General features: G+C 43.5%; 1 protein-coding gene across 3 annotated transcripts in view; it reads left to right on the top strand.

Annotated features, from left to right (window-relative positions):
* AMN1 (antagonist of mitotic exit network 1 homolog) overlaps positions 1–23,595 on the top strand; it is a 279,533-nt gene that overhangs the window by 181,746 nt on the left and 74,192 nt on the right. For all 3 annotated transcript variants that reach the window (XM_073621864.1, XM_073621863.1, XM_073621865.1), the window contains 3 exons: positions 8,755–8,902; positions 13,318–13,535; positions 16,537–16,593. In XM_073621864.1, the coding sequence (XP_073477965.1) occupies positions 8,755–8,902; positions 13,318–13,535; positions 16,537–16,593 (423 nt within the window). The remainder of the gene's footprint in view (positions 1–8,754; positions 8,903–13,317; positions 13,536–16,536; positions 16,594–23,595) is intronic.

The following is a 23,595-nucleotide window of genomic DNA, read 5'->3' as shown; positions in this document are numbered from 1 at the left end:
TGACCCCAAACTTTTGAACGGTAGTGTACATGAATAGATTATAGTGGCTTAACAACCACTTTAATATTACATATGGGTCAAATAAAGTCTGTTGTGAACCACACAATCCAATGCAATCCTCTGTTTCCACTCCACCAAAGTTCACAGATACGACATTGCAGCATGTTGCAGTTCATTAAGTCACATTTATTCAACCATAAAATTACATGTATTAATGAGGTAACCATAATATAGAAAAGCCCAGCAAAATGGCTGACAAGGTACTTCCTGTTCCGTTCAACAGGACTTTGTATCAGGAACCATGAATCAGACCGAGACAGTTAAATCACACTTTTTTTAATAATATTAATAATAAGGTAAAGGGAATAAGCGTAGTCAAAACAAGCCAGAGTTCAGTAACCGGATTGAGTGGTCAGCCAAGCAAATGTCAGAGAGCCACAGATAAACATAGTAGTACAGCAAGCAGGATCAGGAGCCAGAAGGAACGTCAGCTGAGCAAGTCTTCAACAGGAACGCAGGAGAAAGTCTCTGTGATGTTGACAAAGGCAAAGGCAGAGATCAAGTGAGCTGGACGACTTTAAGTAGGCAAGACTGACAAGCAGAATCAACAACAGCTGGGTAACTGTGGAGAGAAATGGGAGCTGGCAATTAGTTGACAGCTGAGCGGCTAGCTCAGAGAAGAAAGGGCTGAGCCCAGCCCTGACAGTACCCCCTCCTCAATGACCCCTCCCCCTCGGAGGACCACCGGGCTTGAGGGGAAAACGTCTATGGAAATCACGGAGGAGGACAGGGGCATGTACGTCCGAGGATGAGACCCAAGAGCGTTCCCCTGGACCTTACCCCTTCCAACTCACCAGGTACTGTATGCGCCCATGGAACCTATGGGAATCAACAATGGATTGTACTTCATACTCCTCATGGTTCTCAACCTGTATAGGGTGAGGACGTGGCACCGAGGTGGTAAATGAAGAAATGAAACACATTTAAGATGCGCATACTAGGAGGAAGAACCAAGATGTAAGCCACTGGGTTAATCCTGCGAAGGATACGGAAAGGCCCAATAAAACGAGGTGCAAACTTGAAAGAAGGAAGACGAAGTCGGAAGTTGCGAAACGACAGCCAGACTCTGTCCCCAACCTGGTAGGAAGGTGCAGGCAGGCGTCTGCAGTCAGCATGGAGTCTGTACCTATCGTTAGCATGTTGCAAAGCCTCCTGAACCTGTGCCCAAGTGGAACGAAGGCCCGCGGAGATGCTCCTCTAACGCAGGAATACTCTGCGGAACAAATGAGTCAGGCAACATGGAAGGTTGGAAGCCATAATTCGCCATAAATGGGGACAATCGGGAAGCCGAATTCAAGGCACTGTTGTGAGAAAACTCTGCCCACGGTAATAGGTCTGACCAGTTGGTATGATGGTCAGAAATATAGCAAGAATTGCTCCAAGGACTGATTGGCTCGTTCTGCGGCCCCATTAGACTGCGGGTGATACGCAGAGGAGAAAGCAAGCTGCATTCCCAACTGTGCACAAAAGGCTTGCCAGAACCGGGATACAAACTGACTACCCCTGTCCGAGACAATCACCTTGGGTAGCCCATGTAAGAGAAAGATCTCCCGAGCAAAAATGGAAGCCAGTTCCTTAGAAGTGGGCAGCTTCTTAAGTGGAATACAATGACACATCTTTGAGAACCGGTCAACCACCATAAGGATAACAGTGTTGCCTTGGGTGTTGGGTAACTCCACAATGAAATCCATAGACAGGTGGGTCCAGGGCCTCTCTCCATTGGGTATGAGTTGTAGGAGACCCACTGGAAGGTGTCGTGGAGTCTTACACTGAGCACACACGGAACAGGCAGCTACGAAGACAGTTACATCAGCCCTTAGACTAGGCCACCAGAATTGTTGGAAAATGGCCCAAATGAGTTGATTCTTCCCAGGATGGTCAGCTGCCTTGGGAGAATGGTAAGTCCGGAGCACGGCAGTACGGAGACTCTCTGGGACAAAGCAGCAGTCACAAGGTTTCTCAGGAGGAGCAGACCTGAGCAGCAAGAATTTTGTCACCCAAAGGAGAAGTAAGACTGGTGCGAACCGTAGCCAGAATATGATCAGGAGGAATCACAGGAACCAGAACCGACTACAACTTAGCCTCAGACAAGAATGTGAGATTCTTATGGTCAGTAAGAAGGTACCTTCAAGGAGATGTCTCCATTCTTTCAGGGCTAAAATGATCACCAACAGCTCTCTGTCACCAATCTCATAATTGCACTCTGCAGGTGACAGTTTCTTGGAAAAGTAGCCACACGGATGCATAGCACTCTCAGAGTTAGGACGTTGAGACAGAAGGGCGCCAACTCCAGTCTCAGAAGCATCAACTTCTAGGATAAAAGGCAATGTAGGATCAGGATGTGCCAACACAGGAGCAGAAACAAAGGCAGCCTTACCGTTACCGTCCTTTCTGGTCATATCAGTCAGGGGCTTGACCAGAGACGAGAAGTTACGAATAAACTTCTGATAATAGTTGGCAAAGCCCAGGAAACGCTGCAGAGGACGTAAACCCACGGATGGGGGGCCACTGTAGGACTGGCGAAAGTTTCTCTGGGTCCATCGAAAAACCAGCAGTGGAAATGACATAGCCCAGGAATTTAACCTGTTCATGATGGAACTCACACTTCTCCAGTTTACAATAGAGATTGTTTTCTCTTAGTTTCTGAAGCACACGACAGACATCTGTGTGCTGGCTCTCCAGAGACTTGGAAAATATGAGGATATCATCGAGATAAACCACCACACATAACTGCAACAAATCTCGGAGGACATCATTAATAAATTCCTGGAAAACTGCCGGGGCATTACAAAGGCCAAAAGGCATTACAAGGTACTCATAATGGCCTGTTCTGGTATTAAACACAGTTTTCCACTCGTCACCCTCCTTAATCCGCACGAGATTGTATGCCCCACTCAAATCAAGCTTCGTGAAAACCGTTGCTCCCTTGAGGCGGTCAAATATCTCTGTAATCAATGGAATCGGGTAGGAATTCTTAATCGTGAAATGATTGAGACCCCTATAATCAATACAAGGTCCACATTTTTGTGTGGAACTCCGCTTTAAGTGAAATATGTATGGCAATTACTACCACTCCTGTGGGTTAAAGTGACTAGTGATTTAAACATAAAAAGCATAATGAGTGCAATAAATCGCATCCAAGGTGTCTAGTGCTGTATTCCCTCAAGAGAAAAAAAAAAAAAAAAAAAAAACAGTATTAACCACTGCCAAGAGCATGAAGTGGTCTGTGTCTAAACACTAGAAAACACAAAGTTGCAATAAATACATCACACGTGACATGCAAAAAAATTCTAAAGTGTCTGGTGCTAAATATATAAATATTAAAATATTGCTCTACAAACGTTGCAAATAACAAAGTGACAAGTGCCCTATAAAAAGGTCACTCTGAAAAATACTAAACACACGTGTCATGCAAATGATTCTATGATAATAAACAGTTCATAGGGTATGTGCCCGGTGCACTATAAGTGAAAAAAAGGCGTCCGTTGTAGGATTCCTCAAAGCACACAACAGGTGTTAATCCAGTGCTGGTATCTCGCGTTGTGATTGTGCAGAGACTCACCAGCTGTATATCCCCTGCAGGGGTAACGAGTAGTCACAGTATGTGCCACTGTGCAGCAGTACTTGGCAAGACCAGGACCAGGATGATATCATAAGGACATAAGAAGAAAGGATTCCATAGTGTGAAACCGTTTAAAAACACTATTTATTAGGTCAGATAAAAAGGGTACTCACATTGTAGTGGAAAAAATGAGCGGTGTACAATGCTTACAAAGATGTTCCTAAGCATCAGCTTTGCAGGGAGATGTCAGCAAGGCGTTCAGTCAAGGAAATCACACTCACACACTTTTCTTTTTTCACTTTTTTCGCTCATTCCACCCCCTGTGGAGTCAGCGTATGTGAGGGCAGCAGTCTATCAATTTAGGAATACACTTCCCACCTAGGCTTCTAATTACACCCATTAGCGCGGACTCCCTATTTCTTCTGTCTCCCATCAAGAGCCTCAATGACAAGTGGAGTGTCACGCAGCTGCAGCGGAATCGAGTGCTGCGATACAAAGGCAGCATCAATGAACAGGCCTGCAGCCCCAGAGTCGATTAGAGCCTGTATCTCGATGGACGACTCAGCCCAAGAAAGGGTGACCGAAACCAGGGGCTTATGCTTCTGGATAACTGGGGACAAAACAACACCACCTAAGGTCTGTCCATGACAGGACCTCAAGGTTGACTGCTGTACAGGTAGGACAAGACTTCAAAAAGTGACCTGCCTGGCCACAATAAAGGCACAATCTCTCCCTCCTCCTAAAGGCTCTCTCATCCGTAGAGAAATGCGTGAAGCCCAAGTGCATGGGTTCATCTTCACTGACCGACTCAGAGGCATGGGAGGTGAGGGAGGCATGGGTGGGACTGCAAAGCTCAGAGGCAAATGTACAGGAGGCTTCCGCAAGCGCTCCTTAAAAGAGAGTCTTTCTCTGAGTCTGTAGTCATTGAGGATGGCAAACATGATCAACCTCTCCAGCTCAGTGGGTATATCTTGGGCTGCTATCTCATCCTTGATGGAATCCGAGAGACCATGAGAAAAAGCAGCCACGAGGGCCTCATTGTTCCAAGCAACCTCTGCTGCCAGAGTACGGAATTCAATGGCGTAGTCGGCAACAGTTCTCGTACTCTGTTTGATGGACATGAGGCACTTGGCAGCAGAAGCAAAGCGTGCGGGAATGTCAAGTACTCTTTTAAAGGAGGCCACAAAGTCAGGGTAACTCAAGACAACAGGTTTTTGCGTCTCTCATAGGGGGTTTGCTCAGGCCAAGGCTCTCTGAGAAAGCAAAGTTATCACGAAATCTACTTTGCTTCTGTCCATGGGAAACGCCTGGGGCAGCATCTCAAAGTAAATCTCAACCTGGTTGAGAAACCCTCTGCATTGAAATGGATCGCCCCCAAATCACTGGGGAAGCGGAGCGGAACCAGACGTACCTCTTATAGAGGTAATACTCGAGGCGGGTGCCTGCACAGAGACTGGCGTAGTAGCAGGGACGGCCTGCAATTTAGGTTGTACCGGAGCAGCCACAGTGAGAGTTTCCAGGTGAGCCGTGCGACTCAGGAGCATTTTTAACGCTATGGCAAACTGATCCATGCGGTGATCTTGCTCATTCAATCTGGAAAAAATATTACTAACAAGTGGATTGACTGTATCTTCTGAATTCATGGCCTTCGCCTACTATCATGAACCATGAATCAGACCGAGACAGAAGTATAGTTAAATCACACTTGTTTAATAATAATAATAATAAGGTAAACAGAGTAGTCAAAACAAGCCAGAGTTCAGTAACCGGATCGGGTGGTCAGCCAAGCAAAAGTCAGAGAGCCAGAGATAAATGTAGTAGTACAGCAAGCAGGATCACGAGCCAGAAGGAACTAGGAGGTGGCAATTAGCCGACAGCTGAGCGGCCACCTCAGAGAAGGAAGGGCTGAGCCCAGCCCTGACACTTTGTCAGAGGATGTGGCATCAGACTGCATTGGACATTGGGATCTTTAAGAAAAGCATTGGTCCTGTTTTATATATTTTACCTATCCACTGGGGCCCATACATGAATCGAAATTCAGCCGGTCCCTGTCCCAGGAGCCAGTTTTTCCAGCTGCTGGGACTCTATCAACCTTTTTCTATGCGGCAATATCATCTTTTATAATCCTCCTGCAGTGGCTATTGGTGGCTATTGTATTCATATAAAATGATCATATACACTGTAAGCAGTATTATTAGACAAGTATTTTTGAGGATTCATTTCATTATTGAACAACTACAGTGCTCTTGATCAGTCCAAAATGGTAATAAACCTCAAACCTGAATATTTAAGAAAGTAAAAGTGAGGTTTTTGCTTTCTTAGGAGAATACTGTATCTGTGTGCACAATTATTGGGCAACTATTAGTGTGCAGAATTATTATGCAACTAAATGAAAAACCATAATTTCCCCAGCTCACTTGTTTATTTTCATCTGTTAAAGTGTGACTAATAAACAAACAACTCAAAATTTACAAATGAACATTTCTGATATTTCCATAAAAAATCAGTGACCAGTATAGCCACCCTTCTTTTCAATAACAGTCATGGAGTCTGTCAGTTTCTTGATCTGTTGATGATCAACTTTTTGTGCAGCACAACCACAGCCTCCCAGACACTATTCAGAGATGTGTACTGTTTTCCTTCACCATAAATGTCACCTTTAAGAAGGGCCCACAAGTTCTCAATACAGTTCTCAATACAGTTTAGGTCAGGTGAGGAAGGGGGGCCATGTCATTATTCTTTCATCTTTAAGGCCTTTACTGGCTAGCTACGCAGTGGAGTACTTTGATACATGCGATGGAACATTGTCCTGCATAAATATCATGGTCTTCTTAAAAGATGCAGACTTTTTCCTGTACCACTGCTTGCAGAAAGTGTCTTCTAAAAACTGGCAGTAGGTATGGGAGTTGATTTTGAGTCCATCTTCAACCCGCTCATCAACTAGCCCACCTTTAACCACTTCAACACCAGGCACCTATACACCTTCCTGCCCAAGCTAATTTTCAGCTTTCAGCGCTGTCGCAAATTGAATTGCGCGGTCATGCTACACTGTACCCAAACAAATTTTTTTATCATTTTGTTCCCACAAATAGAGCTTTCTTTTGGTGGTATTTGATCACCTCTGTGATTTTTATTTTTTGCGCAACAAATAAAAAAAACAGAACATTATGAAAAAAAAAAGGTTTTCTTTGTTTCTGTTAAAATTTTTTGTAAATAAGTAAGTTTTCTTCTTCAATGACGGGCACTGATATGGCTGTACTGATGGGCACTGATAAGGTGGCACTGATGGGCACTGATGAGGTGGCACCAATGAGGTGGCACTGATGGGCACGGATGGGCATGATAGGTGGCACTGATGACATTGATGGTTGGCATTGCTGGGCATCACTAATTTTTATTGTGCCATAGAGGTGCCAGTCTAACTGGCATATGTTGGGCATTGATTTTCACATGTGGATGGCCATGGGGGATGTACCTGGCCATCCACATGCTGGGGGCTTCCCTGGTGGTCCTAGCGGCTTCCCTGGTGGTCTAGTGTGGGCATCCGAGGGGGGGCTGCGCTGATAAACAATCAGCACCGACCCCCCCTGTCAGGAGAGCCGCCGATCAGCTCTCCTCTACTCGAGTCTGTCAGGCGCGAGTGAGGAAAAGCCGATCACAGGCTCTTCCTGTTTACATTGTGATCAGCCATGATTGGACACAGCTGATCACGTGGTAAAAAGCCTCCGTCAGAGGCTCCTTACCGAGATCGGTGTAGCGGTGTGTCAGACTGGCACACCGCACCACCGATCGCCGCGATGCGCACACACACGGGCGCGCGGCAGCTGTTATCCTGCAGGGCGTCATATGACGCCCAGTCAGGATAACAGAACCACCGCCCGGCCATCATTCTGCTATAGGCCAGACGGGAAGTGGTTAATAATACCAGTACCCTACCTCCATATTGCTGGCATCTGAGTCAAAGTGGAGCTCTGTGCCCTTTACCGATCAAGCCACAGGCCTATTCATCTGGTCCGTCAAGAGTCACTCTCATCTCATCAGTCCATAAAACCTTTGAAAAATCTGTCTTCAGATATTTGTTGGCCCAGTCTTGATGTTCCAACTTATGTGTCTTGTTCAGTGGTGGTCAGGTTTCAGCCTTCATTACCTGGGCCATGTCTCTGAGCACTAAAAACCTTGTACTTCTGGACACTCCAGGTAGGTTGCAGTTCTGGAATATGACAGCACTGGAGGATAATGGGTTCCTGGTAGCTTCATGTTTGATTCTTCTCAAATCTTTGGCAGTTAATTTGCGTCTTTTTTTTTCTTGCGACCCTGTTGACTATTTGCAAAAATGAAACGTTTGATGGTTCTGTGATCACACCCAAATCTCTTAGCAATTTCATCCCTCTGTGATCACACCCAAATCTCTTAGCAATTTCATCCCTCTGCAATTTCATCCCTCTGCTACATCCCTCTGAAAGACATTTTATTTTTTTTTAATTTTCAGTCAGTTAAATCTCTTTTTTGGCCCATGTTGCCTGGGGAAAAGAAGCTGCCTAATAATTATGCACACCTTGACATAGAGTGTTGATCTCCTTAGGCCACGCCCTCCCCCATTACACAAATACACCTCACCTGATATGCTTAAATCCAATAAGCATTCAAGTTTATACAGCTTGGAGTTGGACAATATGCATAAAAATTATGATTTGGTCAAAATACTCACTTGCCTAATAATTGTGTACAATGATCAGTGCCGCCAGCTTCAGCTGGCGGCACTGATCATTCAGGAAAAACCTGGAAGACTGGTTGTACACAAGTCAATTGATCCTCTTGCGTACAACCAGCTAGCCCATACATGGATTGAAGTTCATCCGGTCCCTGCTGAACCAGCCAAGTTTCTATCCATGCATGGCTATCTTTACAGTATCTATAGTACATAATAACTATTTTTTTTAGAAGTTAATGGCCCTCTAATAGGGCACAGCAAAGAGCATGGTGTTTTAACAATGTATTTGGACAATGGATTGATTGTCAGGGAAGTGTCAGTTTGGCTCATTATGGAAGGTGTTATGATGCTGTACAAAGAGCCAACTTTTTAATGGCCTCACTAAACATGCATTGCCCTCATATTGTGGATCTTTCCCTAGGTGTTGCATCCATCAGTCAAAAAACTGGACCTCCGTGACTGCGATGTTTCAGACGATGCACTACGGGTGATATCGTTATGCAAGCAGCTCAATAAAATCAATTTAAACTCTTGCAAAGGGGAAGAGAGGACTTCAGTCACTTCAGAAGGTAAGCAGAAAGAAAAGTCCTCTGCACATTTGTTTCTTTTATGATGGCATAATACTCTTAAAATGGCTCTGGCAGAAAATGTAAACTTTAATGTATACCTAAAGGCAAAACTTTTTTTTCTCCAGTTTTGAATAGAATGGAGAATAATTAGAACACCTGTCAGGTTTTTCTGTCTGTACCCCTGTTAAGGAGATTCACCCTCTCTATTTGTCCTGTTTACCATTATTATTGAAAGTGAAAGTAAAAGAAATTGCAAATTTTGCGTTGACACCAGAACAGGCATAGAAGGGAAATCTTCCAATGGGGACACTATCTCTGGTGACCCTCATGACATCCAGGGATTCCCTTACTTTGGAGTTTTAGAGGGATTTCCTCTCACTTGCTTTTTTGGCCATGGGACAAGGGAGCGAAAGGGGAATCTCCCCAATGGGACACTGGTGGCGAAAGAAAACTTACAGGGGTTATAACCCTCCCTTACTGTATCCAAAAAACAAATAATTTAGTACTACTTAAAAAGATTATTTTCACTTTTGGAGTTAAATATTAAAACTCCCTGATGTGGATTTTGTACAAGCTGGAAACTTATGAACATTTCCAAGGCATTTGTGCTCAACATAAGAGTGAATTTTGTGCTTAAACTTTCACGACCATTTTGCTAGAGCCTTCATTTTTTAACCTAAAGACTGTCACATGCTTATTTAATCTTTTCATGGACATCTGTTATATAAGTGAAATAATAGTTTAAATGACCTTCACTTTGCGTTCTCCCACGTGTGGTAAATAACCTTCGCTTTGCATAGCAAAAAGTCTTCCTCCTTTTATCAAGGGGTATGTCCAGCCCAGACACTCCCCCACTAGTTTTTTGTGTGTTCCCATGCACACAGCATACCCATGCCTTCCAAATGTCACTGATTCGCCGGAACCATCCTGGAATTTGATCCATTTCCCGGTTCCTGCCGAATCAGGGCTGAGTCCCGGGCGTCTTGGTTCCTGAGCTACACTTTGCATTGCAGCCGACATCTCTCCCCGGCTGCCTTTGACACACAGACAGTGCAGAGCGGAGTGCGCTGAACCTGCCCCTCCTCCTCCTCTGTTTTTCTGTACGCAGAGGAGGAAGCTGGAAGCAGCACACCACTCTGCCAGAACAGGGCTGATCTGAGGTCCATGATGATTTCTGTGTATATGAGACTTGAAGAAGAGGGAGGCATGGGGAAAAGAGGGTAAGGGGAGGAATCGATGGAGCTGGGATGGGGTCAGGGGAATGGATGGAGCCAGGATGAGACCTGGGGAATGGATGGACCCGGAATGGGATCTGGGGAATGGATGGAGCCGGAATGGGATCAGGGTGGTGGATGGAGCTGGGATGGGATCGGGGGGAATGGATTTGTTTTTAACAAAAGCTAATACAGTGCATTATGGCTTCTTAAAAGAGGGTGTGGAAGTGAATTTTTTAAAAGTTCACTTTTCAATAACAGCGGCAGGGGGGCAGAGACAGCTCACACAGAAGACACACGAGCTGACAGGCAGAGAGGAGGGGATAGGAGGACACAGGAGAGCTGCGGATGATGGAGGCACATAAACTGACCATGGTGTCAGGGCTCAGCAGCCACCATGATAAACCATGGTCCATTCATAGGGGGCAGAACCAGGCAGGATCAGCAGGTTTTTTTTTTACAGCTTCAGAGTGGCAGGTTATACAGCACAAGCACTGCACTGTGCTGTTTAACCTGCTATGAGGGAACAGGATCTCCTTTTTTTCTTTTTTTTTCTTTTTTTTTTTTTTTTGTAGGGTTACACACACTTTAATGCAGGGATTGCAGGGTTTTGAATTTAGAACCACTTTAATCTTTGTTAGGCTTTAAATTTAAAGGAGGATGCAAATGTTTGTGGCTTTTAAATTCGCCCAGTAATAAAGCATTGGACTGACTATGAATGCCCTGCTGCTCCTTTCTTTATCTATGAGTTGCATCATGCAGGGACACATTTTTAGGCCCCTTTCACATTGGGGCGGGGGTGGTGTCCGTGGTAAAACGGCACTATTTTTAGAGCCGCTTTACCGTCGTTTTAGCGGCGGTATTCGGCCGCTAATGGGGCGATTTTACCTCCCTGCTAGGGGCTGAGAAAGGGTTAAAACCACAGCAAAGCGCTGCTGCAGCAGCGCTATGCCGGCAGTATAGCCGCGCGCTGCCCCATTGATTTCAGTGGGCAGAAGATGCTGCTAGCAGGACTTTTTTTACCGTCCTGCCAACGCACCACTCCAGTGCGAAAGCCCTCAGGGGTTTCACATTGGAGACACAGCAGCGGCTCTTTCAGGGTGCTTTGCAGGCGCTATAGCCTGCAAAGCGCCCCAGTGTGAAAGGGGTTTTACATATCAAGATAGGCCATGGGCTAGCAGGGCTGCCATGGGTGGCAACCAGCCATGCACATGTGGTTGCTGACTGACAGCAACACATCCCTGTGTAAAAAAAGTTTCTACAATTTAGATGCTCAATTCTGTGAATTTTCATTTGTGGACTATTATTGTATGTTTTTATTTTACCCATCCAAGTTTATACATCTATGAACAAACTGCATACAGGACACCAGTACACGTATTAATTCTAGGTATACCGACGCATCTTGGGCAAACTGTCGCTCCAACCTTGCCTTAAGCCTCAGACTAGGCAGGACCTTCAGTAATGCAGGTTTAATAATAACAGCTGGGAACATACAAGATCATGTTCAAAGCATAGGGGCATGCAAATCTAATTTATACCGTTCCTTACAATGCAAGCATAATAGGTACAATATGATTGGTTGCAAAGATCTTCGTCATTGGGGGTTATTTACTAAAACTGAAGCATTTTAGTAAATAACAAGTAAGGAGCGCTAAAGAGGGACCCGAGAAGAGGAGGATCTGGGCTGCTCTGTGCAAAACCACTGCAACAGAGCAGGTAAGTATGACATGTTTGATATTTTTGACCAAAAAGAAAACAACTTTAGTCTCACTTTAATTGAGCAAGCTGAAGTTAGAAGCTGATTGGCTACTATGCTCAGCTGCTGCAGATTTTAAGTGCTCCAGTTTTAGTAAATTATCCCTATTGTAACTAACCATAAATCTGACACCTGTAATGCATCCAGGCAAATCTATTCATTCCCACAATTCCTATATATTTATTAAAAATGATTTATAAGAGTTTTTGTCTATATTTACCCATTAAAATTCCTTCTCTGCAGACAGTATGACGCCCAACGTGTTCATCATTAAATCAAACTCTTCTTCGTAACGCTTCTCCAGCCCAAGAACATATTTATGACTGGTAAAATTAACTTTTCACCCCACTCTGTGTTAATTGTCTTAATAGTGTTTTAACTATACAATTCTATATATGTATGTGTTCATATACTGGTTACATAAATATGCACTGTGTGTGTGTGTATGTATATATATATATATATATATATATATATATATATATATATATATATATATATATATATATACATACAAACTAGTTTAATATAGTGCATATTTATGTAACCAGTATATAAATACATACATATATAGAATTGTATGGTTAAACACTATTAAGACATTTAACACAGAGTGGGGTGAAAAGTTAATTTTCCCAAAGTTAATGGTTTTATTTAATATTGTCTATTAATAAATTTGTATACATATATATATATATATATATGTATATGTATGTATCACACATAGTGTTTTCCTATGCAAGTAAATTTCAAAGTATTAGTTAAGACACAGGCAGACCCTTTTCTGTGAACCTGTCAACTTAATTAATGTACAAAGTTTTCCCATGTTACACGCTCATTACTTCTTGCAGACAGTACAAAGATTTATTTCATTTCTTGTCAATGGTTGTTTTCCTACTTTAAAGAATACCATTCTACCAGGTTCTATTTAATTTTTTTCGAGGTTGTTTTCCTTGATAGTGGTCACCAGTTCAACTTTAACTGTGGATTTTCTCTATTATGAAATAGTATTATTTTATTTTCTAGACTAATAACTATTACTTATTGAAGTAATAATAATAATGATAATACTACTACTACATTAATAATCTGAATAATAATTATATTATCAATAGCATATGCAAATGAATATGAATAATATGAAATTAACATGGGTTAATATGAAATCCTACTACACTATGATACCTAATCTTGCTAGTTCAATGAGTTTGGCCAGTTGGCTAAAGTACAGGTATATACATTCTCTTATGATCATCTGTACTTGCCATTCCAAAAGCCCATTTGATGAATTGAAAAATTAAAAAATACAAAGAATTCCAGCTCAGAGGAGAGAAACGGAACCCAGCTGAGTGTCTAGTTGAAAATATAAAGGAATTAACTTGCTTCCTTCACTGAATTTGCTGTCCCGAGCTGTTACCCATATTTCTTCTATCTTTATCTAGGTATTGAAGCAGTTGCACAGTCTTGTCCATACCTCCATGAGATCACACTGAAGAAATGCCGTAATATAACCGATGGTGGCATCCTGTCGCTCTCCCTGCATTGTCCTTTGCTACAGATCGTCAACCTTAGTGGCTGCACCCAGCTCTCTGATGTTTCACTGCAGGCTCTGGGGCAGAATTGCCCTCTGTTACACAGTGTGGACTTCTCTGTTACAGCAGTACGTATAGCTAGGGGCCTTATTTCAGAAAAAAATGCTCTTAAGGTGCATCTGTTGCTATTTTTTTTTAGTTTTTATTAGAATCTGTGTCATATTTGGGGAATTTCCTCTCACTTTCGGTAACTATTGGCATGAAATATATATATGATGCAGTCTGTCAGTAGTGTTAACACAGTAGGTTATGTTTTTCTGAGTCGTTCTTTATTACAGTATTATTAGGCATTTATTTAACACTGTGGGGGCTGCTTACAACAGTCAGGTTTTATTCATACGACTGAACTTTAAATAGTTTGTTTAGACTAAAGTGACATTAAACCTTTTTTTTGTTTTTTTTTTTACGTGTATTTTATTTTTAACGTGAGTGTATTTTATTTTTTACATTTTTTTTTTTTGGTGAGAACACAGTAGAGGCATTAGACACTTCAATCCTGTTTTTATTTGTCCTGTGGGATGCCATCCTTTGGCTTTGCCTGATGTAGGTGGGCAGAAGAGCAAATAATGAAGGTATCCTACCACTGGAATACCTACAAGATCTAAAAAGACAAGTTGTTTCTGTAGCCTGCAATACTAAATGTTCATTATCTCAGAGGGAAGTGACAAAGAAATTATAATTGTAGACTGATTGTAAATATAATAGATTGTATTGAAGATGATTTTATCAGACTGCCTTTTTACCTGGAATGTTTCACATACAAACTTTACTGAAGTTTGTGTATATTTTTTTTTTTAAGAGGATCTTCACCCTAGAGAGAAAAAAAAGTAAAAGTCAGCTGCTACAAATACTGTAAAAAAAAATTACCTCTCCAGGGATCCGCCACTATCTTCCCCCGGGCTATTTCTTTGCCGGTCTTCAGGTCCTCGGCGCAGGCATGTTTGTTGTGGGAAGCCGGCTGTGACTCCTCGTGGCTTCACAGCCAGCTTCCCACTATGCATATGTGAGTCACGCATTGTGAATGGTCCCGCAGCTTTCTAGGGCCTGTGAGGGTGTCCCAGAAGGCTGTGGGCAAAGAGATGGGGGCTAACCGGAAGTGGAAGTGGGTACCTGTCAAAACTAGGTACCTGCTCCCCCAAAAAAATGTTAATATGCCAAATGTGGTAGAGAAGGTAGGGGGGTTGGTGCGGACAGAAAGCAGAACTTCTCCGCTTTATGTTTCACTTTAAATGCATATAATAACCAAGATGTCTTTTCTTAGGGGCAGTATGACTAACCCTTGACTTACTCATAAGACCACTCTGTATTGATCTAATAAGCTGTAATGTAAATGACATGACTGAAACATGACTTGCATTCTCTTATGTACCCTATTTATAGGCATATAACACGCACTTTTTTCCCCCTAAAAATTGGGGGCAAATCAGGGGTGCGTGTTATACGCCTACAGCGTATTTTCGGAGGGGGACGAGCGCCGCCAGAATTCACCGAGCCATCATCTCCTTTCCACTCAGCTCACTCTCACTCGGCTTTCACTTGGCTCTCACGTCACCCACACAGTCACGCCTCCGCCACCGGCATTGGATCCGTGTTCTGCCTATCAGAGGAGCTGGTCCAATGCCGATGGCGGAGGCGGGACTGTGTGTGTGTCACGTGAGAGCTGAGTGGAGAGGAGATGATGGCTCAGTGATTTCCTGATTCAGGCTGCTTTTATGAGAGATGGTGAGGCTGCAAATTATGAGAGATGGTGAGGCTGCAAACTAACTAAAATTAATCAGGCTGCATTGATGCATTGATCAGGCTGCATTGAGGACTTTATTTAGGCTGCATTGAGGACATTAATTAGGCTGCATTGGGGACATTAATCAGGCTCCATTGATGCATTGATCAGGGTGCATTGAGGACATTAATCAGGCTGCATTGAGGACATTTATCAGGCTGCATTGAGGACATTGATCAGGCTGCATTGAGGACATTAATCAGGCTGCATTGAGGACATTAATCAGGCTGCAGATGGACATTGATGGGCACTGACCCTTAATTTGCTTCAAAGTTGTTTATTTTAAAAATATGTTTTTACCTGAAACTTCCCTCTTAAAATGAGGGTGCGTGTTATACGCCGATAAATATGTTACTTGTAAATATGTAAATATCCTGTGATCTTCACAAGGCTTTCACTAGTCCACTTTATTTCATGCTTATGTAATTTTGCCTATATGTTTGGACCTGTGGAAGAATTAAGGTAGTACAGCATATTGACACCAGGAATTCCATGCAGGCTTTACTCTGTGATATCACATATTGAGCTTCACCAAACAATATCCACAACAGTAAGTGCCGGTTGACACAGGGGCGACTTGTCAGGCAACCTAGCCGCCTGACAAGTCGCATCCCGTTCTGTACTAAGGAACTGTTCTAATAGGAGCGACGCAAGTCGCTCCGACTTAGAAAAAGGTTCCTGTAGTATTTTTGGGGCGACTCCAGGCGCCCCTGTGTAAACCGGCACTGAGGAATAAGGTGAAATACTCATTCTGTGCTCCTGCATGCTCCCTTCTCTATACAACTGGTTACTCAAAGCCATTCTCTTTGTTGTGCAATCAGTCAGAGCTCTTTGACATCCTTACGTACAATTCAGGACCAGCAGTTCTGGGCTTATTACAATTCTCCTAAACAAAATGAACATTTAACTCTTGTAGTACAGAGGGAGTAGGGACCCACTGCAAAGTGCCATTTTAAAGATACAAAAATTTCAGCTTTAATGTCCCACCTAGATAATCTGAGAAAATTGCAGATATGGAATCAAATAAATCAAATGTGATTGAAGATCTCAGGTAATTCTAATAAGATATATGATCAGTAAGGAACCTGGAACTTTTTAAAACGATTAGGCGTGAATACGCTATGTACTGAAAAGGACACGCCCAGTGTGCTCCTGGAAAATTTTTCCTGCCAGTACCAGCTTCCCAGAATGCATTGTACATCAAAATTGTTCCTTTGTTAAATGGCTTTTATGCATAAAACTTATCTAAAATGGGAAATCTTATCTAACATGTTTTGCGCTATTTGTAGGTGACAGATGATGGAGTTATGGCTCTTGCGGCTGGAAGATGTTCACAAAATTTAAAGGTATGGCTACATAATTGGAAAAAATATATATAAAACACAAAGCGCTGTGATGCTAAATAGCTGATAATTACACATAAAACCAAGTGAGGCTGCTATCAAAAGAGAGTGTTTTCAGAGTCACTTAAAAAGAATAAATAATGATATTTGAAGCGCTTCACAATGTGCATGAAAATGAATATATAAGAATAAATATAAATAGTCAAATAAATCCAGCGGTGAGTAAAAATTCCTAAAAAATCCAGCAATCAAAATAGTGTAAAATTATAAAAAATTAGTGACACCAAATGTGTAAAAAAATTCACATAAAAAATCCACATAAAAATAATCCACATACAAATAATCCACATACCTAATCTGAGGAAGACATACTGTACATAGGATTCATATCATGTTTGGTGCGTGACAAAAACATAAACAACTGATAAAATTCCACCACATGTGGTCAACTTGTCCATGTCAAAGTTGATCATGTGACTTTTTCAAGGAAAGGAAAGAAAAAGTCACGTGACTGTGATGTAACGCGTGGGAGGAGCCAAGGACGCTCTGTGCAGATCAGCAGTATCACACAGTGTACTGCACTGAATCTGCTCCTGTCTAAGGCGGCTGACTGCTATAGTAAAACCTGCATATGCCTTATCATTATAAGGCACACGTGAGTGGATTGAAGTTTGCCTGTGTACCTTGGTATCCTAACTATTGCACAATGATTGGTTTTTTTCTCTTATCTGCCTGTTTATGATTCTCACATTGGGTGTGAATAGAAGCAAAAAGCACATTGTTACTATGAAGGTCAATGAGCACCTTGATTAAGCAAGTGTTTTTAAACAGCTTTGCTAGTGATCAAAAGCTCTATACCAATCAGGATTCTACACCTGTATAATTGAACCTTCTGAATACATCCCTATATATTTATTTTTATGTGGATTTTTTATGTGAATTTTTTTACACATTTGGTGTCACTAATTTTTTATAATTTTACACTATTTTGATTGCTGGATTTTTTAGGAATTTTTACTCGCCGCTGGATTTATTTGACTATTTATATTTATTCTTATATATTCATTTTCATGCACATTGTGAAGCACTTCAAATATCATTATTTATGGCTACATAATTATCTGCAGTGTTCCTGTAACCATGCTTCACATTCTATTCATCATTTGGCAATCTAGGATGTGCTGATGGCCAGCCACACTGTGGCTGTGCTTAAAAGCAGTCAAGGACAGAATCTTTTCACTGGCAAGAACTGCTGTTAAAGACAAGAGGCTCGATTCACTAAGCTAAAGGTGGCCACACACATAATATGATCATCAAATTGATGCAACTAAAATGATCAAATTTAACAAGAATCATATACCACGGGCTTTCCAATCGAACAAATTAGCAAGCTTATGATCAACTTTGACATGGACAAGTTGACCACATGTGGTGGAATTTTATCAGTTGTTTATGTTTTTGTCACGCACCAAACATGATATGAATCCTATGTACAGTATGTCTTCCTCAGATTAGGTAATGTGAGCCATCAGGCATGGTGAGCCATCCTTGCTGGGAGAACAGACGGTGATTATTGTTAGTGGCTATAGCCGCTGCCTATAATTGCATGAAACATCTGCCATGCTGGTTGTACCCAAGTCCATTGATGGATCGACTTGAGTACAATCAGCCTGCCCATACATGGTTCGAATCTCGGCCAGTCCCTGTTAAACTGGCCAAGATTCAAACTGTCTATGGCCAGCTTTAGGAGGACCCTGCTCCTGAGAGCGTACAGGGATAATAGGGAGGGGCAAGTAGTACTAAATGTTATAACTTTGGGGGATGAACTGATGGGAGTATACAAATCCCCATTCTCAGAACATAGTTTGAGGTGTGTCAGGCTTTTTACCATGACAGGCAGATATGCTGCAATGTGTTGTTGTTTTTTTGGATTAAGTTATGGTTTAATTGTCCTTACACTTGTGATAACTAAAGCATTTTGTTTCCATAGCAAGTAGACTTCTGTTCTGTTAGAGAATTTAGATTCTTATTTTATAATCATTTATGTTTGTTTGCAAAAGATTGCTTAATAGTAGTAAAATTTCATATTAACCAATATATGTTATTTCGTAGATATAGAAAATGTTGAACTTTAGATGACCTCTCTGCTTCTTTCTGATATTTTTATAAGATAGTTTACTGGGTGAAAGTTCATTAGAATAGATTCAAGTTATATAGAATTATCACAAGTCCTTGAAATGCATATAAATCAGATAAGATAAGAAAACAGGTGGTTAAAATAATTAGGTGGAATACGGAAAGTTATGTGCAGAACATTAATTAAGTTTGACAGGGTCAAACAAAGATCTGTTTGTGCCCTCATTAAAACTGTTAAAATACATACATATAGTGAGACATATAACACATCTGGTGGGGTTATTGAAAGTTCATTCTCTAAAAGTCATAAATCTGTTATTCTTGAAGATAGTTAACTACTTCAATACCAGGCACTTAGACACCTTCCCGCCCAGGCCAATTTTCACCTTTCAGTGCTGTCGCAATTTGAATGACAATTGCGCGGTCATGCTACACTGTACCCAAACAAATTTTTTATCATTTTGTTCCCACAAATAGAGCTTTCTTTTGGTGGTATTTGATCACCTCCTGCGGTTTTTATTTTTTGCGCAACAAATAAAAAAAGACAGAAAATTTCGAAAAAAAACACATTTTTCTTTGTTTCTGTTAAAATTTTTTGTAAATAAGTACGTTTTCTTCTTCAATGACGGGCACTGATATGGCTGCACTGATGGGCACTGATACGGTGGCACTGATGGGCACCGATGAGGTGGCACTGATGAGGTGGCACTAACGGGCACTGATGATGGGCACTGATAGGCGGCACTGATGGGCACTGATAGGTGGCACTGGTATGCGGCACTGATGGGCACTCATAGGTGGCACCGATGGGCACTCATAGGTGGCACCGATGGGCACTCATAGGCGGCACTGATGGGTACTTGTAGGTGGCATTGATTGGTACATATGGGTGGCACTGATGGGTACTTATGGGTGGCACTGATGTGTGGCACTGATGGGCACTGATAGGTGGGCACTGATGGGCACAGATGGGCACTGACAGGTGGCACCAATGGGCAATGACAGATGGCACCGATGGGCAATGACAGGTGGCACTGATAAAACATTGCTGGGCAGATCTGGGCATTGCTGGGCAGATCAGTGACATAATGGTGCCAATCAGTGCCCATTTGTGGGCACTGATGGGCACAGATTGGGCACATGTGGATGGCCATGGGGTACATACCTGGCCATCAATGTTGCCCCTTCCCTGGTGGTCCTAGTGGCGATCCCTGGTGGTCCAGTGTGGTGATCTGAGGGGGGGCTGCGCTGATAAACAATCAGCGCAGACCCCCCCTGCCAGGAGAGCCGCCGATCGGCTCTCCTCTACTCGCATCTGTCAGACGCGAGTGAGGAAGAGCCGATCAATGGCTCTTCCCATTGACAGCGTGATCAGCCGTGATTGGACACAGCTGATCACGTGGTAAAGAGCCTCCGCCGGAGGCTCTTTACCAAGATCGGTGGAGCGGGGTGTCAGGCTGACACCCCGCTCCACCGATCGCCGCGATGCGCGCCCCCGGGGGCACGCTGCGGCATGTTATCCTGCTGGACGTCATATGACGTCCAGTCCCACTTCCCGGACGTCAATCCGCTATAGGGTGGGCGGGAAGTGGTTAAACCTTATCAAGATGAGGAAGGTTTGATTTAACACAGCTGGGTGCCAGACAGTCTCTACACAGGTGTTCTTAATTGGACAAAACTAGTTGTAAATCACTTTAATGAACATATAGGAATTCTGGGAGTAATTAAGTTTATCTGATTGTAGAACAGGTGTCAGATTCATAGCTAGTTACATTGACGTAGATCTTAGCGACCAATCATATGTAGGAGAGATGATTAAGATAAGGCTTGTAAAAGGGTATATAAATGCAAGCTATACAATTGTTAGACAGACAAGTCAGGAGCTCATAAGGCTGAACTCTATGTATGCTGCCCTATTGCATGGGTCATAGAGGTCAAAACCAATAGGCAAATATCTGTCCTTTTGTTGTAAAACTTCTTAACTTGTTCCAGAGTGTGGTCTCAGGTGAAGTTCGCTCACATGTTGCCAGACAGAGAAATTGTCCTTTAAATGGAAACTAAAGGCAAAAATCTACTCATCATAAAAAAAAAATACTGGCCCTTTAAGTGTGTGCAGGGCGCCGGACACACAGCTGCTATGGGAAGCATGAGTTGTTTGCAAACAAGAAGCTCTATTGTCTTCCTTCAGAAAGTCCTCGGGGTACAGAGCTCTGCACCCAGAACACTCCCAGTATAGCTTTGTTCCCTGCTGTGGTGTGTGATTAGCGGGTCCTGTGCCTTCACTTCTGGTTTCACTGACTCATCCGGCCGGTCTGAAGGTGGGTGACAGGTGACTTGTGTGAGAGCTGTGAGTACGAGGGGGGGAATGTAAAGGAGGACTCTGATGAGGACATCTAATGTAAAGGAGGACTCTGATGGGGACATCCAGGGGCGTAACTAGAAATCACAGGGCCTCATAGCAAAATGTTGTATGCCCCCCCCCCCCTGCAAACAGCCCCCCCCACAAAAAAAATATGAACTAACGCCATTGAACAACAGATTACCACACTCACGTGGCACAGTACCCAGGCAACAGCTTATATTAATTTTGAACAACAAAGTATGCAGTATACTGTATGCAGCCCCTGAAGGACACACATTGCTAACCTCCATGCCTTCTAACCAATTTCTGTTCTGTTATATAAAATGAAATAGTTCAACTCATCATAATGCAGAATCAGTGCGAGCCCTGCGCGTGTCACTTGCCACCGTCACCTGCCACCAGATGCAACTTGTCACGGAATGTCACTTGCCACATCACCTGCCACATGTTGCGGATTGTCCACTTGCCACGTCGCCTGCCACCAGATGTAGATTGTCACTTGACACACGTTGCAGAATGTCACCTGCCACATGTTGCGGATTGTCCACTTGCCACATCCCCGATTGTCACTTGCCACGTCACCTGCCACACATTATGGATTGTCACTTGCCACGTCCTGGATTGTCACTTGCCACACATTACGGATTGTCACTTGCCACATCACCTGCCACACGTTGCAGATTGTCCACTTGCCACGTCGCCTGCCACTAGATGCAGATTGTCACTTGTCACACATTGCGGAATGTCACCTGCCATGTCACTTGCCACATGTTGCGGATTGTCCACTTGCCACGTCCCGGATTGTCACTTGCCACGTCACCTGCCACACATTACAGATTGTCACTTGCCACGTCCAAGATTGTCACTTGCCACATCACCTGCCACACATTACGGATTGTCACTTGCCACATCCCGGATTGTCACTTACCACACATTATGGATTGTCACTTGCCACGTCACCTGCCACACATTACGGATTGTCACTTGGCACGTCCCGGGTTGTCACTTTCCACGTCACTTTCCACGTCACTTGCCACACATTACAGATTGTCACTTGCCATGTCACAGATTGTCACTTGCTACATCCCCTGCCACACGTTACGGATTGTCACTTACCACTCATTACGGATTGTCACTTACCACTCATTACGAATTGTCACTTGCCACATAACCTGCCACACATTAAGGATTGTCACTTGCCACGTCACGGATTGTCGCCTGCCACACATTACGGATTGTCACTTGCCACATCACTTTCCGGCTGTGTCAGGCAACAGAGAGATAAGGTCATCTCTCTGCTTCCCGCGGCTGCCTGCACAGTGAGGGGGGAACTGCACTGCAGGGGTGCAGTGCAGGGCGCCATGCGGTGAGAGATGGCATCTCTATGCTCCCCCACCCGCCAGCTCCCTGATTGGCCAGCCCGCTCACGCCTGCGCTCTCATCCACGGAGCCACCCGCTCTCTCCCGCGGAGCTGCCCGCGCTCTCACCCGCAGACACGCAGAGCCGCCCGCTCTCACCCGCGGAGCCGCCTGTCCTCACTGGGCCCCACTTGGCTGCAGGCCCCATAGCGCCCGCGTGTGTCGCTATGGTGGTAGTTCCGCCACTGGGGACATCTAATGTAAAGGGGGACTCTGATGGGGACATCTAATGTAAAGGGGGACTCTGTTGGGGACATGTAATGTAAAAGAGGACTCTGATGGGACATCTAATGTAAAGGGGGACTCTGTTGGGGACATCTAATGTAAAGGGGATCTCTGATGGGGACATCTGATGTAAAGGGGGACTCGACTCAGATGGGGGCATCTAATGTAAAGGGGGACTCTGATGGGGACATCTGATGTAAAGGGGGACTCTGATGGTGACATCTGATGTAAAGGGGGACTCTGATGGTGACATCTGATGTAAAGGGGGACTCTGATGGGGACATCTGATGTTAAAGGGGGACTCTGATGGGGACATCTGATGTAAAGGGGGACTCTGATGGGGACACCTGATTTATAGGGGGATGCTGATGGGGACACCTGTTGTAAAGGGGGACTCTGATTGGGACACCTGATGTATAGGGGGACTCTGATGAGAACATCTGATGTATAGGGGGACTCTGATTGGGACACCTGATGTAAAGGAGGGCACCTGTGTAAAAGAGGGCTCTGATGAGCACACCTTATGTTAAGTGGTTTTATTTTCTTTTTACTTGAAATGTGGATGTGATTGGCCTACTATGATGGGCACAGTGAGGCAGATAATCACCTGATAAATGGCTACTTACAGTTCTGCATTACTGTCAGTTTAATTTTTCAGTTTGTTTGCGCCAGCCCCCCCCCAAAAAAAAAAAAATTCGAGCACCAGCCGCCACTGGGATATGCCCCGTACACACGGTCGGACTTTGTTCGGACATTCCGACAACAAAATCCTAGGATTTTTTCCAACGGATGTTGGCTCAAACTTGTCTTGCATACACACGGTCACACAAAGTTGTCGGAAAATCCGATCGTTCTAAACGCGG

The sequence above is a fragment of the Aquarana catesbeiana genome, linkage group LG03, assembly GCF_042186555.1.
Source record: "Aquarana catesbeiana isolate 2022-GZ linkage group LG03, ASM4218655v1, whole genome shotgun sequence".
NCBI lineage: Eukaryota > Metazoa > Chordata > Amphibia > Anura > Ranidae > Aquarana > Aquarana catesbeiana.
The sequence above is the reverse complement of the archived record's forward strand: the minus strand, read 5'-3'. Positions and strand labels throughout refer to the sequence as shown.